The sequence below is a fragment of the Lissotriton vulgaris genome, chromosome 8 (assembly GCF_964263255.1).
Source record: "Lissotriton vulgaris chromosome 8, aLisVul1.2, whole genome shotgun sequence".
Lineage (NCBI taxonomy): Eukaryota > Metazoa > Chordata > Amphibia > Caudata > Salamandridae > Lissotriton > Lissotriton vulgaris.
The window spans coordinates 118,202,868-118,218,869 of record NC_141696.1 but is presented as its reverse complement, the minus strand read 5'-3'; the positions used below and the strand labels follow the sequence as shown (position 1 = coordinate 118,218,869).

The 16,002-nt window shown below is 42.2% G+C and overlaps 1 protein-coding gene across 1 annotated transcript in view; it reads right to left on the bottom strand.

Annotated features, from left to right (window-relative positions):
- Positions 1-16,002, bottom strand: part of LOC147693570 (vomeronasal type-2 receptor 26-like) — a 126,210-nt gene that overhangs the window by 33,168 nt on the left and 77,040 nt on the right. Inside the window, exon 4 of the mRNA XM_086936050.1 lies at positions 1,594-2,496. Coding sequence (XP_086792176.1) covers positions 1,594-2,496 — 903 coding nt within the window. The remainder of the gene's footprint in view (positions 1-1,593; positions 2,497-16,002) is intronic.

Here is a 16,002-nt window from a genome sequence, read left to right as displayed (position 1 = left end):
TGTGAGTTGAGATGCCATCATTAAAATGCACTGGGTGCTGTATTCTATGTTGACATCTCTGCCTCATTTTGTGGTGCGGTTCTGAAGCTGCAGGCTCAGCTTTTCAATGTCCTCATGAGTAATGATAGGATCAAGAAAGTGAAATGAGGTGGTACTGTCAAAATTGATTATAGGTAATACCGGTACTCAGTTTACCCTTTGCTCTTGAAGGCCTTAGTTCATCCATCATCCCTTCTGGATCTGCAGTATTGGTTATGGGGCTTGAATAGTTGGACTAGGGGGAGTTTTGGGCAGTACACCTTTTTATGAGGACAAAAAAAAAGATACAAAAAAACTGTCCAAGAGGTGGCGCCACCTCATGAGTAAGTCCAGGGAAGAGTAAGGGAGAATCAAAATAATGAGATTGCTGGTTAATAAACCATGCAATTTTAAATTTATCACAATTTATGTACCCATAGAAAGTAAGGACCAGGCAGATCATTTGTCCATAGCTATACAATGTATACAAGTGAGTGAAGAAAATAGGTTTTCAACAGTAGTCTCCTGGATTGACATTTGGCCACCATTAGAACACATTTGTGGGGCCACAGGGCCACAGGGTGAATTTTCTGGACCCAAACTTCGGTCTCCTGATTTACGTGCATCACTTTGGTCAACCAGTAGGTGAGTAGAGCAGAGAGGAACTCCAAAGAAATGGAAACACACAGCCCACCTCTACAGCTCTGTTTTGCAAGTAATGGGGATCACTACATTTGTCCTCACTTCTAACACCATTGAAATTTCTAATGTTGACACTCTAGGTAAATTCTTCAGAGTGCCTGAACATATCTTGCTTCTTGAGCTATGGTTTGATCAACCCATCTTGGCAAAGGAGAGAAGCTTCTAGTACATGGATTTGTCATTTATCTACAAACAAGCCATATAACAGAATGAAACTGGGGACAATGCTTTTGCTCAAAACTACCAGATTTGGGGTTATGCACACCTTGGTATTGCAAAAGAGGTCATGCATCCCTTTTGGAATTAATGAATATGATACAAAGATGGAAGTCCTCTCATTTCCACTGGGGTCATACAGGCAAAGTAGGGAATACCTGCTTCCCCGGTGCAAGTTCCGTTTGGTACAGGGACAGGTAGAAGTGCACATTCCTAGTAGGGACAGAAAGTAAACCAACAGGAGATGGTTCACAATAGGCACTACTGGAAGAAAGCCTTGGTAGTGAGCTACATTTGGTAGTGGGTTAATAAGATCCAATGGATTCCCCAACAAGGAATGCATCCACATAAGGGGAACCATTACACTTCCCATTGCAAGGCCATGGATGTCCTATTGCATATCCCAATAAAATGGCTGTCACTGCATTGTCTGAGTTTGGACAAAAACACCCTAGCGCATGCATTGTAGTTTTACATCCATAATTTCCTTCACAAATTTCAAGGCCATCAAGGCAGGCAGGATAATTTTTGCTTTGTGGTGTGAAATATCACTCATCCATAGTCCCTCATGTTCTCCCTCTTCCACTCCGCCACCTCAGCCAGCTAACAAATAAAATATCAAAAGTCATGTATTCAAGCATTGTTATTTTCTATTACCCAAATGTGGTTTTCCTACTAGATGCCCTTTGGTATTACTGTCGGGTCTCACTAGAATTATATAACATTTGGGAAAAAAGATGCAGCCGAGCAATCCTGCACTGGAACACAAAATAGCAAACACTTCCACGGCCACCATGTATTTTCCCCGTGTGCTCAGGTAGGCTGGGATAAAGGAGAGCCAAACACTGACAAACACCAGCATACTAAAGGTAATCAGCTTGGCCTCGTTAAAGCTTCCAGGCAAATTCCTTGAGACAAAGGCGACTATAAAGCTGATGGAAGCCAGCAGACCCATGTATCCCATCATGCAGTAGAAAAATATGTTTTCCCCTTCATTGCATTCAAAAATTATCTTCTCAATGTACGACTTTGTGTTCAGTTCTGGAAAAGGTGGTGACTTCGCAATCCAAACACTACAGATGAGAATTTGGATTGATGAAGACATGGAAACTATGTAGATGGGAGTCTTTGGTCCTAGCCACTTCCTTGCAGAGCTGCTGGGATTTGTTGCCTTGAATGCAAGAACAACAATAATGGTTTTTGCCAGAACAGATGAGACACTGATGGAAAAAATTACCCCAAACACAGTTTGTCTGAGAATGCATGTGAGCGTCCTGGGGCGGCCGATGAATATGAAGGAGCAGAGGAAGCAGAAGACGAGGGCGATGAGAAGCAGATAGCTGAGGCCACGGTTGTTGGCTTTCACAATGGGGGTGTGCCCATACTTAATAAAGACTCCCATGACAGCAACAGTGAGGATAGTCAGGAGGGTTGCAAAGAGGATCAGTGTTAGCCCCAGTGGTTCTTCATAAGTCATATACTCAACCTCTTTTTCGATGCATTGATCACGTCTGTCATTCGGCCACTGGCCATCAGGACATTTTAAGCATTTGATTGTGTCTGAAAAAAAGAAGATTTTTGAATGGATAAGTTTAAAGGTTAACATTAGCACATTAGAAACTGTGGTACCTCTGTGTCTCGTCGACAAAATGTGGTACGGAATGATGAGCAATATAAGTGACTAAGTAGTAACTTTTTATTGCGGCATCCATGCATAGTCAACACTAGATGCAACTGACTTAGAATGCCAGAGGGAACTTGGTACGCAGCATAAGCTTCTACAATCAATAACCAATGTAAAAAAAAGATAAATACAAATCATGGTAGGAGGTCTGCAGACTAAGTAACTATACTAACTTGGTTGTAAAATGTTTACCATAGAGTCTTATCCATCCAGATTATCCCATAGGAGTCTGAAATGGATTCTGCTCTCAAACAGCCAATGAGACTTTATACATGAGATGTTTACTGTAGTTGCATTTCATCTGGTCTTTAGATCAAACTGACAAATGACTGTCATTTGCGACCAACTTGTAAAATAAATATATATTTTCTACACCAGATTTTGTTTTGCAGTTAGGAAGTTTAATCTAATATTGTTATCCTACACCAATAAATTAGTGGAATAAGCCTTACAACTTTCCAAACAGTAAGCATCATGTCAGCATATTTATTACCTCAGCAAACCTGTCCCTCCTTTGTGGCCATCAGCTTTCTAGACAGACTGAAGAAGGGTTGAAGGTGATTGAAGATAAAAGAGAAAATGCTTTTCAATTGTATTTTCTGATGTGTAGATGGTTAAATTCTAATGAAAGGCTGATTCACTGGAGTTGCAGCTGAAAGAATGCATGCAAGGCTAGCGTAAAATGTTTTTCCAGTGCATATTACACATAAACATATCATAACTGTTCCCAATCTTTGCAAATAATTCTGTGTTCTCCAACAATGTTTCCCTTCTCTGGGCAGACATTCTGTCCACTGAGTTTGATGCTATTTTTCCCTGTAGAGCAGGTGCCAGGATACAGCTAGCTCAGCTTTAATTGCATTTTCTAGAATCAATATACCAATATACTCAGTAAATAAATAGCCGGCTACATGTCAGCAGTGCAGCACCATGCGTTACCGAATGAAATCGCACTATTTTCAACTCCAGTGATAGATAATCTGAATAATAGCAATAGCATGTGTTCAAATAATATTTGTCAACATCATGGAATTCAAAGAGGGAGCATACAGTAATAAATGCAGAAGAATGCAAACATTAACAAAGATGTTTATGAAGATGTGATTTTGAATACCCCATTATAAAGAGAAAACATTTTAAATTGCACTGATAATATTGCAAATGAAGAATTTCAAAATAAGCAATAGACCTACCACTGTCACTAACCAGAGCATTATTAAGGAACTTAATCCCACACTTGACCATAACCTTAAACCTAAACATAACACCATGACCTACCTTAAACCTATTATTACCTACATACTAATACTAAGCCTTTCTATAACCCCGATCTAAATCCTTACTCTCATACAAACTCTAATTATATCCTTGACCCAAACTTCACCCATAGCGGTCAAGAGACATTGGCAGAGTCTCCAAAATCGCTCTGCAGAAAACTGGTACAGCGCTACTAGCGATTCTATGCTGGAAAACGAAATTGTATTTTAAATGCTCATTTCTTGCCCTGCACGCACTTGGACAATTTTAAATGTATTTGTGTGTTGATTACGAACGCGCACATTTCTCTTAACTAAACTGCACTTCCTACGCTGACTACATAGCGCTAGAAGGCACCGCGTCCATTCTCCCTTCTTTGTTCCTAACAACTGGGAAGCAGCCTTAGCGAGCTACAGGGCCAGCGAGGAGTGGTGGTTCAACCATACTTCCTGTCCGCCTCGTTCCGACAGGGTAATTATTACCGTTGTGCGGAGGGCGGACAGGTGAGAGCCACACACTCGAGGCACTTCCTGTTTCCACTGGAGCGGGTAGCGCTCTAGTGGTTCATCTCAGGGGCTATTTAGCCCTCACCCCCTCTGGAGCGCGCAGCGATCGCGCGCAGCCGAACCCCCGCCAAAGACCCGCCAAAGAGCTGCCCATCTGCGCCCGTCCGCGCCAGGACGGTGCCAGGTGCCAGGGGCTATGCTCGGCGCGGATACCCCACAGAGAAAAATCAGGTGTTCCGCCCTAGATCTACTATCTCTAAAACCAACCCGCCTGCCAAAATGTATTAACGATAGATGGCCCCTTCCAGAAGGCCCTTTCTCTTGTAATACATGTCATTTTCAAGCCAACCACCTAAGTCACTCTGAACCCATAACTTCAGAAGCAAGCAAACTAAAACAAGGACTACAATGCCTATTATTGAATGTACGCTCAATGCCCAAACATCAATTTCAGATATGGGATTTACTTCACACATCTCAGCCAGATCTGTGCTTTCTCACGGAAACATGGCTCAAACCCCATACAACCCCTGCAATAACGTTAGGGATCCCCTCAGGGTACAAGCTCTTAAACATGGATCGACCCATTAAGACAGGAGGTGGATTGGCCATCATATTTAAGGAGCATCTGAAAGTTACCATACTAGAGCAAAAATGTAGCCCAACACTAGAAATAATAATTTTCAGAATCAATCTCTCCACCAAAATAGTCAAGAAAGGAGCACTCATATACCGCCCACCTGGACCAGGTGCGGGGTTCTCCCTTGCCCTTATGGAACTGCTTGTCCCATATCTCAGAGCCAAAGAAGACTTTGTTCTTCTGGGAGACTTTAATATACACGCAGATAACCCAGAACTCATAGAAACAAAATCCTTACTCACTGACATGTCTACGATAGGTCTGGAACTCCAGAACTGCGGTCCAACTCATGAAGGGGGACACTTCTTAGATCTAATCCTTTCGAACTGCCCCACCATTTCCTGTAAAGCTATTTCTCAGTTGGATTGGACAGATCACTTCCTAATAAAATTTGACCTTCCGGTTACAAACAAACGGCCACCTAAAGCAACTCTTCCCCCCACATGGAGGAGTCCGTGGCACAAAGTCATAATAGAAGAATTGCAGAAGATTTGGAATGAACCCAAATTCCAGGATACAGACAAGGTAGAAGATACATTAACTAAATTCAATGACTCCCTTATAGAGGCCATAGACAAACTAGCCCCGTTAAAACTGTACAAACAATTCCCTAAACACAAACAAGAGAATTGGTACACAGAGACATTGAGAACGGAGAAACAAGGTTGTAGAAGACTAGAAAAGAAATGGAGGAAATCACACCTCGTAGAGGACAGGAAAGCCTATCTAGAAGCTCAATCAAAATATTACAAAAACATTAGATGAGACCGCAAGGACAGTCTGACCCAACAACTGATTGAGGCAGGAAATTCTTCAAAGGAACTATACAAGATACTTAAATCCTTTGTAAAACCCACAGCATGTGTGAGCTTGGATGACTTCTCACAGCCATTATGCAATGAGATATCCCTGTTTTTTGAGAATAAAATTAACACAATATACGACAAAATCCTGAAAACCACCAATACCAACTGTGGGAACCCTGCATCCATTTTGCCGAAAAAAAATGGAAACTTCCCTTCTCTCCTTCCCCCCAGTTTCTAATATTGATCTCCCCCTCCTAACCAGCCATATAAAATCAGGCTCTCCTAATGACCTCATATCAGCAAAAATGATGGCTCCACTAAACTCCTTCTTAGGCCCATACATCCGAACTATCATAAATCAATCCCTTAGAGAAGGACAGGTACCCTCTGAGTGGAAACAAGCAGTGGTCAATCCCATCCGGAAAAATACCTCATTGCCCTGGTCTGACCAGTCTAACCTCAGACCCATCTCCCTCCTACCCTACCTCAGTAAACTCACCGAGAAGCATGTGAACACCCACCTGTCAAAATACATCGAGGCAGCGGAAGGCCTAGACCTCTCCCAATCTGGTTTCAGGCCTAATCACAGCACTGAATCAGCCCTCCTCTCCGTGACCGACAACATCAGGATGTCACTGGATAAGGGGGACTCAGTGATTTTAGTGCTGTTAGATCTGTCCGCTGCCTTCGACACGGTATCACATGAACTTCTTCTCGAACGATTGAGTGATGTGGGGGTAGGAGGAATGGCCCTATCGTGGCTACAAAGCTTTCTCACCGGCCGCACTCAAGGAGTCAGATTAGTATCCCACTCCTCACCCTCTAGGGAGTTAACCAAGGGAGTGCCACAGGGCTCGTGCCTTCGCCCCACGCTTTTTAACATTTATGTGGCCCCCTTAGCAAATCTAATAAGATCATATGGATTTTCTCCGGTGTCATACGCTGACGACACCCAGCTCCTGTTTCCCTTTCAAACTCTAACACCAGCAATTCAATCCACCTTTGCGGAAGGGATGAGAGCGGTGGCGCATTGGATGGCTCAGAACTTCCTCCAATGCAATGTGTCCAAAACCGAGGTCATGCTGTTCGGGGGGGCGACTCTCTTGTGGTCCCCAGATTGGTGGCCCTTGGAGCTAGGTCCAGTTCCCAACCCCAAACCTACAGCAAAAAATCTGGGTGTCAAACTAGACCAGGTGCTCCTGTTTAAGGAGCACACCAATCAGGTGGCAGGTGCCTGCCTCCACACGGTGGGGCTACTGCGACGCGTATTCCCATTTCTCCCAGACAGTCACAGGAAAACGCTCATACAAACCCTCATAATAAGCAGAATAGATTACTGCAACGGATTATATCTATCAGCAAATGAGGAACAACTGGACAAACTTCAGGTTGTCCAAAATACGACAGCTAGACTAGCTCTCAACGCTCCTCCAAGAACACCCTCCCGTCCTCTTCTTCGCCAACTTCATTGGCTGCCAGTAAAACAGCGTATCAAGTTCAAAATCTGCAATATGATTTATAGATGCCTGTCTGGATCTAGTCCAAAATACTTAAAAGAAAAAATTGTCCCATACATCCCTGGACGCTCACTTCGTTCAAGTAATCTTCAGCTGTTACAGGTCCCAAAAATAAAAAGAGCTAGACAAGGCGGGCGTGCCTTGTCTTATAAAGGACCTATCCTCTGGAACTCCCTACCCACTGAACTCAAACAGATCAGCAATCTCGAACATTTCAGAAAAAAACTTAAAACCTACCTCTTCACCCTGCCATAATCCTAGGCAATCTTCCTGCACAGCTCCATTGCATAGTAAAACTGTCCAGTACAAGCAACAGCGCAGAGATATCCCTTCGGGAATTGACTCAGGCGCTCTACAAGCGTATAAATAAATAAATAAAATAAATAACCTCCATCACAAACTGCAGCATAACTCATACACCCTTGCACCATCCTAAGGCTTTATCTAACCACAACCAACATTTTATAATGCTTGTTTCTCCCTGTGATGAGATTTGTTAGGAAACCCCAGCACACTTTATCTTCTATTGCATGTTTTACAAAGACCTGAGAGCAGGATTAATAAAATCCATATTAATTAAGGAGGGCTTTCCTCTACACAGACCTGCATTTCTCTTTCATTTAACCCCGAGAATCGATCTTGCCTTTGGGCAATTTCTAATATTTGCATTGAGGATATGAAACATATTATGGCACTTGAGTTTTTAATAAGATCTGTGGAATATTAATGAATGTGTGGATTAATGTGAAGTAAAAAAAAGCCCAATGAGTATCAAATGACGGCTCAGAATAATCGTTTTTCCTTTTGCTTCCCATATATTTCACCTTGCTTATTTCATTTTTTTACCGAGTTTTACAATCAGTTGAGAAATAGATTTTAATTTATTTGTTGTTATATTAGGTGAAAAATCCTGTTTTAATGAAAATGTATAAACAGTAGCATCTTATTTTATGCTTTATGTTGATTTTATTGGAATGGATGTTTTCAAAATTCAGAAGAAACTAAAGTGATCTGACAAAGCTGATATTAATTATGGAAATAATATTCTACTGTGTAATTAATGGTATTCAATATTACTCTAACAAAAATACTCAAATTCAATTTCTTCAGTGTATTGCATCATGCCGGGGTTTATCAAAATGTTTGCACATAGTCACATATGTCACAGTAAAAGTGGTACGAGGTAGCACTGAAACATCTCAACTGGTGCAGCACACCGCTGTACTAAGAGGCAGCCCTCGATTTAGAGTTGGGTGGTAAAGGTAAATCCTCCAGTTTCTGAAAGAAGTGTTAAATCTTAAAGAGAAAACAAATGAGTTTCCTCCATCAACTTTCCGTCAAATTGAGGAAAGTCTTCTTCTGGTTTCTTCTCCAGAGTGAAAATTTTACCAGAAATCAGAGGATTTTGATTTACTACATCATGCCTTCAGTGTGCCTTTAGTCTCTGCTCTAGGAATTGCCTTTATTGAAAGAACTGAGGGTTGTCAGAGGTACCTACCTTTCCCATTCATAGTCATCTAAAGAGTAACATGTCCTGAAGACCACAGCTACCATAATCAGGGACTGTGGCTGCATTGCCAGGAACCATGTGATTGCCTTCCCCTCCCTCTCCAGGCTGAAACAAGGTTACAGCTACTGTGCATACATATAGCCATCAGTTAAGCATGTGTGCTTTGAGTCCAAACTAAAATACAAATGAACCTAAAACAGTAGACCCATTTTGGCCACTGGGGGCAAATCCCCGCTGTTCAGTGTACCACGGACCACAGGAGACCAAGCAACATTCCCTGAAGTTTACATGAAATTTGGAAAAGCGGAGATGTGATAGAGTATAAAAATGATCACCATGACCCAAAAGGAATGAATTTTGGGAAGTGAGTAGTTTGTTGTTAAAAGAGCCTAAGGGGCTGATTATGATGTGAACGGAGTTCTGTCCGTCCGCCGTCGTCCCTGGGATGTGGGCCATCCACCTACAAGTTGGCCGTCCCACGGGTGGGATTACAATGCGGCCGCCACCACAGCGGCAGTAAATGCCATTTTCTTCATTGCGGCGGGTGCTGCTGCCTGCAGAACCCGCCGCAATGTAAACAGAGCACTTTCTACATTTCCCTGCACTACGTGGCAGGCACCATGCGGTACCTGCCACATGGTGCAGGGAAATGTAGGGGGCACCATGCGATCCCCCAAGTGCAAAACGGGAGTGCCCCTGCTTAAGGGGGGCCCACTACGGGCCCCCAAAGTCCATCCCCGCCAGTCTTTCCATGGCAGGTGAACCGCCATGGAAAGGCTGGAGGGGATGGACCATTTTAATCCCTACGGTGGTGCCTGGTAAGCACTACCACCATTCTGGGGTGCAGATCGGTCTGATTGCTACTGTTGGACACGTAGCGGTCTGACTTTCCGCCCCCTAGCACACTGCCCACCATCAAAATCTGGCAGGTGGGAAATGGTCTCACGATGGCAGTGAACAAGCCACGACAGCCTGTTAGTTGCGGGTTCACCACCATCGTAATCAGCCCCTAAGTCCTCGCAGGGTAGGGGTGAGTTTCAGGTACGTTTTTTGGGGAAATATGGTGAATCCTCTTGAAATTCAAAGTATGAAGTTTAAAGAGGGCCCTGTTTTGCCATGTAGTAAGAAAACCTGTTGTTGGTATTGGAAAGTCGGGGTCATTGTGAGAAGGGCTATATTAGTTGCACTGTCCTGAAGGCCCACTGTAAGCTTTAGAGATGATAAAATCCAGCTCCTTTTCAGAAACTTAACCACTGAGGAATGATGGATGAGGAATGATTGATGAGGGAGAAGGAGCGATGGAATACTGTTGATGGATGAGGGATGATGGATAAGCAATGAGGGATAATGGATTTGGTAGGATGGATGAGGAGTGATGAACGCGATAGGATGGATCATGGGTCAGGCTTGAGAAATGACGGATGAAGAATGATGGATGATCAATCAATTAATCAATCAGGGTTTATAAAACCCGGCTAATCACCAGAGAAGGTATCCAGGTGCTTGCAGGCCCCACAGGTTTATTCGAACAGCCAGGTCTTTCAGGCCATTCGGAATTCTTGAAGTGAGGTGATGGTCCAGAGGTAAATGAAGAATGTTGTATGAGGGATGATGGATGTGGATTTGATAATGATGGATGAGAGATGATGATGAAGGGATAAAAATGAGAAACTATGAATATTGGTTGATGGACAAAGGATGAGGGATGATGAATAAGGGTTAATGGGTTGAGACTGGTAGATGAGGGACAATGTATGAGACATGAAGGAATACGAATCGATGATGTATGAATGACCGTGGAGTTGGGGTTTAGGGTATGAGAAATGATGGATGAGGAATGCTGATTAAAGAATGATGGATGAGGGATAAGGATTGATTGATGATGGATGAGAGATGATGGATTTTAGATGAACAATACTAGCTAATGGATGAGGAATGCTGAAAGGTGATCAAGGAATGTTGGATGATGGATGATTCACAAGGGATGAGGAGTGACAGACGAAGAATGATGGATGACATTTGATGAGGGATCAAGAATGATGGATGATGAATGAAGGATAAACTATGAAGGATGATGGATGAGGAAATGTGGATGATTTATGAGGAATGATGAATGAGGAATTGCGACTAATAGATGAGGAGTGACGGATGAGGAATTATATGGGGATAGAGCAATGACGAAAGGTGGACAGAAAGAAGAGAGTAACATGACCACCAGTAGGTTGAGAAGAAGTGAGAGAGGAGGGTAGAATATCAAAGAGAAGCTAATAGAACAGGTGTTATGTCGTGTGATGCGGTCGCTGTATGTCAACCTAAAAACATGTTGTATATCGGGTCAGTTTTTTGCTCGAGTCCCAATTATTTGCTGCCTCCCCTCCACTTAGCACTTTAAATAATTGTCAAGTATCACCCATTATGCGGATGCCATTATGACCGCGCTAATTGGTTTTGTGGCATGTCAAGTTTTCCCCGCGAGGAAAACTTGACGTGCCACAAAACCAATTAAATTTTTGTTTGACATACAGCGACCGCATCACACGAAGGGGGACTAACATTTAAAACTGGCATATGAGGAATCACAGGTATGCTGACAGGTACCCTCGTGAAGGTAAACACAGCATGTCCTGGATACAGTTGGTATATTAAACAACCGTTTGGAATATGGGCAACACATTTATCAGTGTCACTCAATGTTTTTATCTTTGTTGTTGTGTGTCTATGTGTCTGTAGATTTAAGCACTGGAAGTATCCAGAAATGTGTGGCAAAGGAAACCCCCAGCCCTGAAGAAGTTTCCGACCAAGATAGATAGGCAACGAAACATGTTGCCTTCTTATAGATTAAAACGAAGCTCAACTGTAGAGTCTAGGTTTTAATAGGAGTAGATACCCAGCACCGAATAAAGAATATCAAATAGCTAGGGATATCTAACCCACTTTTAGAAAGGGTAGAGTACCGAATAGCGGTTCTTGTACCCAGGGGGGTAGGTGCACATGAATGTAGCTAGGTAGAATCACCTTTTGAGTTGTTTATTATTAGTTTCCCTTTTACATCATTTTTTGCAATTAATTTCATTTATGGTTGAAAGGAGCCAATGATGATAAGAGGAACAAACTGACGAGTACCAGTCAGCAGTTCCCTGGTGGTTGCTCCCGTGAGGTTCCTTCCTTCTTCACACACATTTTTCTATGGACACATAGTAGATTGCCTGTATGATAGCCACGCAGGCACATGTAGACGCACATGGGTTTTAGAAGATATTAAAAAGGCACACTCTGTCGAAAGAAATATAGTGAGTGTTAGATTTAAGTAAATCCACACACATTAGTAGACAGGTGATGTTAGAAAGTATCGCCTACAAGGCTTAGGACCAGGTTTTGTTGTTGAACACATTGTGAGTGGAGGGTAACCTGGGTCCTTAGTTTTTTCCCTCTAAGCTCCAATTTATGAGGACCAGGTAGAGCTGACCCAGGATCTGCAGTTCATTGGTGAGAGGTTCCAGGCAGTTGTAGGGCTAGTGTTCTCGTGTTTAGACTGTGCCGACTGCATTAATTCACATCTGGTGTCTCTTCTGGCCAGGCTGTAGATGCTAGCCTGAAGTGATGGTTGAGAAGGGGGATTTGATGAGCTGTAGTCTACTTTGCGGGGCAGATGACCCTTTATTGGTGGGTTTTTGTGTTCCTCTCTGCTGGCTTCCATTGTGTTTGTGGTTCTGTGGGCTTAGATGCAACTGGGTCCTATGCGGAGTTGGATCCCCTTTTGGTGAAATCTGGTTCCCATCAATACAGAATTCTGGTGTCAGAGGAGAGTGTTCTGGAGCTACATTGGTGACTGGTGCCTGGTCTTCTGAATGGGGAGCGTTCTCTTCTTCTTTTAGATGTGGTGGTCTTAACCAAGACAAATAGAATGCAATAGAATAGACATATATTGGATCACTGACAGAATATTGAAAACAACAATATTGTGTTTCATAAATATTGTGTCCAAAATATTGTGTCATTACACTTAAAATGGTAAGTACAAAATATTGAAAATAAAATATTCTTTCACACTATCGTGGTTAAAAACATACAAAAAGATAATTTTTTAATATATACATTAAAATTAAAAAGCAATCCCAAATGTATATAGGCATCCAAAAAGGAATGGACCCGAACTCTGAAAATAAAGTGCTCCAATATTTATTGCTCAGTCATGACTATGACGAGTTTCGGCCACCACGAGTGGTCGAAAACTTCATATGCTATGTATATGTTTATATATAGTATTAAATATTTTTAAAATGAATTTCATTCACATTATATCAATGTTATATATTAAATAACAATATTTTGTATGTGTTTAACTATATAAGTGTGAAACAATATTTTAGTTCGTTATTTTTAGGGTAAATCTATTCAGTAGTTGATGAGATATTGAGTCAAAAATATAGATATTTGGACAGTTGACTTGCGAGATTCTCATGAGCATCCCGCAAGAGCACAAATAAAAAATGGAGCCCTGTGATTGGTCGAGAGACCCTGCTTTTCCGGTGGGCCTTCACTCCTGCGAGTCCCACAAGAGCGAGTGCTCTTATTGACTGGCTGTTGGAATATTAGAAATGAAATTGCAGCCATTACCATCTACTGTGAAAAATTGCAGGTGCTGTGGAAATGAAGTAAAAAATCTATATGAGGGGGCAACAGAAAGACATGCTGTCCCCTAGATTCAGGGAGGAAGTCTCTAACTACTGTGATAAAACTAAATGTATATTGTTGTTAAAATCATTTTATCATCTTGCAGGTCTCTCACAGGATTGTGAATATAAAAAGGGTAGGTAATTTACAATACACACTACTAGTAGAAAGGCATATAGGCATAGAAAGGCATATTGTGGTGCTTATTATTGAGAGGAAGTGTGTAAGACATAAGTCCTGTGATGAGTAGAAAGGTCATTCTTTTTTATTAAGTTACGTTCTTGCAAGACTTGTGTGGGATCGTGAAAAAATAGGAGGGAGAAGGTGACCTTTAAATACACTCTGGTATGCACACTTTTTATTGTAGGAAGGAGTATTAGTGGAGATGGTGGAGATGAGTCTACTATTCACGCCCTTCGGTTGGAGATGAGCTGTGAGGAGAGTTAAGGTTTCCTGCACGCTACTATGCACACCTATCATCCAAGAGAGGTGTCTCAGCGGAGAGGCCAGTCCCTCCATACACCCTTCAATGCATTCCTGTCACCCGAGAAAGAGGTTTGAAAGGAAAGGGCAATCCCTCCTCACACCCTAGTATGCACACCCATCATCTGAGAGAGAGGTCTCAAAGGAGAGGCCAGTCGCTCCCCATGCACCCTACTACACACACCCATCATCTGAGATGGAGAGGTAGACCATCCACACAGCCCACTACACACATCCATCATCTAAGAAAGAGGTCTGAAAGGAGAGGGCAGTCTACACACACACTCTACTATGCACACCCATGATTTGCGAGAGAGAGAGATGTGAAAGGGGAAGCGAGAGGCCAGACACTCCCCATACACTCTACTATGCACATCCGTTACTGAGAGAGAGGTCTGAAAGGAGAGCACAGTTCATCCACACCCCCTAACTATGCCCATCTCTCATATGAGAGAATGGTCTCTACCTAGAGGTCAGTCTCTTCCCACTGACTTCTATGTACGCCTGTCAACGAGCTTTATTTGATTTTAGGCATATAAAATCATAAAAGCAGACAGTTTAAAACATTTCATCTTGCTTCAGAATATACATAGGTAAAACATAAATAAATACAAAATACATAAACAGTTCATTTAGCTATAAGTATCTCTGGTACATAAAAATACGAAATATTTGGCAACCATACTAATAATATTCCCTCAGTGGTCTAAGCATTTAGGGTTTTCCTTGCTCTCAATATGCTTTTTAGGAAACCCACCATGGTACCAATGCAGAAATAGTTTTCCAACATCTGTAAATACATAAAAGCAGGACGACGTTGTCTCCATCCTCCCTGTTTTAATAGAGTTACAATCAATCTTCGTCGTTCATTTACATAGAATTTACAGAATAAAATTGCATGGATAGTTGTTTGTAAAGAGATGTTGTCGCAATGACATGGACATAATTCTTTTGACCAATTATTTGTAACCGGATGACTAATCAGACTGTGGAAGGTACCAAATCTGAAGTGTGTTAACATGTATCTATTGTACCCCCCAGACAGCATAATAGGTACGGTTGGATGTTATACGTTATGGTGATTAGTTGATGCTGAACCTCCGTGGGTTTATTTATTTCCAAAACCAGCCTATTCTCCTCCAGAATAGTCATACAAACTTTATAAAATTCCTTCCGATGTATAGAATTTAATGTTTCAGGCTGGGAAAAATATTCTTTATGCCCAATGTCATGCATGACATTTTTTACATATTTTAACCACATAATCTTGCTGGCGTGATCTAGTTTCACTGCATCGGTTAAAATTTCCTTGTTTAGACCTGTACCGGTAGAGGTCCAGATTATTTGCCAGAGCAGCACTGGTTGTACCTTAATTAGGTCTGAACTATATGGTACTCCTAGCTCGCTGTGGCAGTTAAAGACAGGGGTGCTAGCAAGAACTGCCAAAATAAATCATAAAAACTTGTTTTTGACACATTGGATTGGGGCACAATCATAGAACCCCCATATGCCCACCCCAAAGATTGCAATGCTCACGCATTATGCCTGGTAGATTTTCAATAAGATTTCATGTGGTCTTTTCCCCAGTTTTTTAGTCAAATTGATCAGGGCAGCGGTAGACTTCATAAACAGAAGGCTCCTGGTCTTGATCACCTGCGCACAAGACCCAGTGCGGTTAAATAGAACACCCAGATATGTAAAGGTGTTGATAGGTACTACCCTACTTCCCCCAGCTTGAAAACTCCCATGCTTTTGTTTCCCTCTCCCACAGGTCATTATAAAACTTTTCTTTGCATTCATTTTTAGACCCAAGTTATCCATAAAACTAGTATAATAAGTGAGAGCCCTCTGTAAACCAATCTGGGTGCATGCCATAAGTACTGCATCGTCCGCGTAGAGAAAGGAGACAATCAGATGCTTGTTTACATATGGCGGGTCCCTAGCGTTTGACACCAACTCCTGTTCTAGTGCGTTCGTGTAAAGATTGAA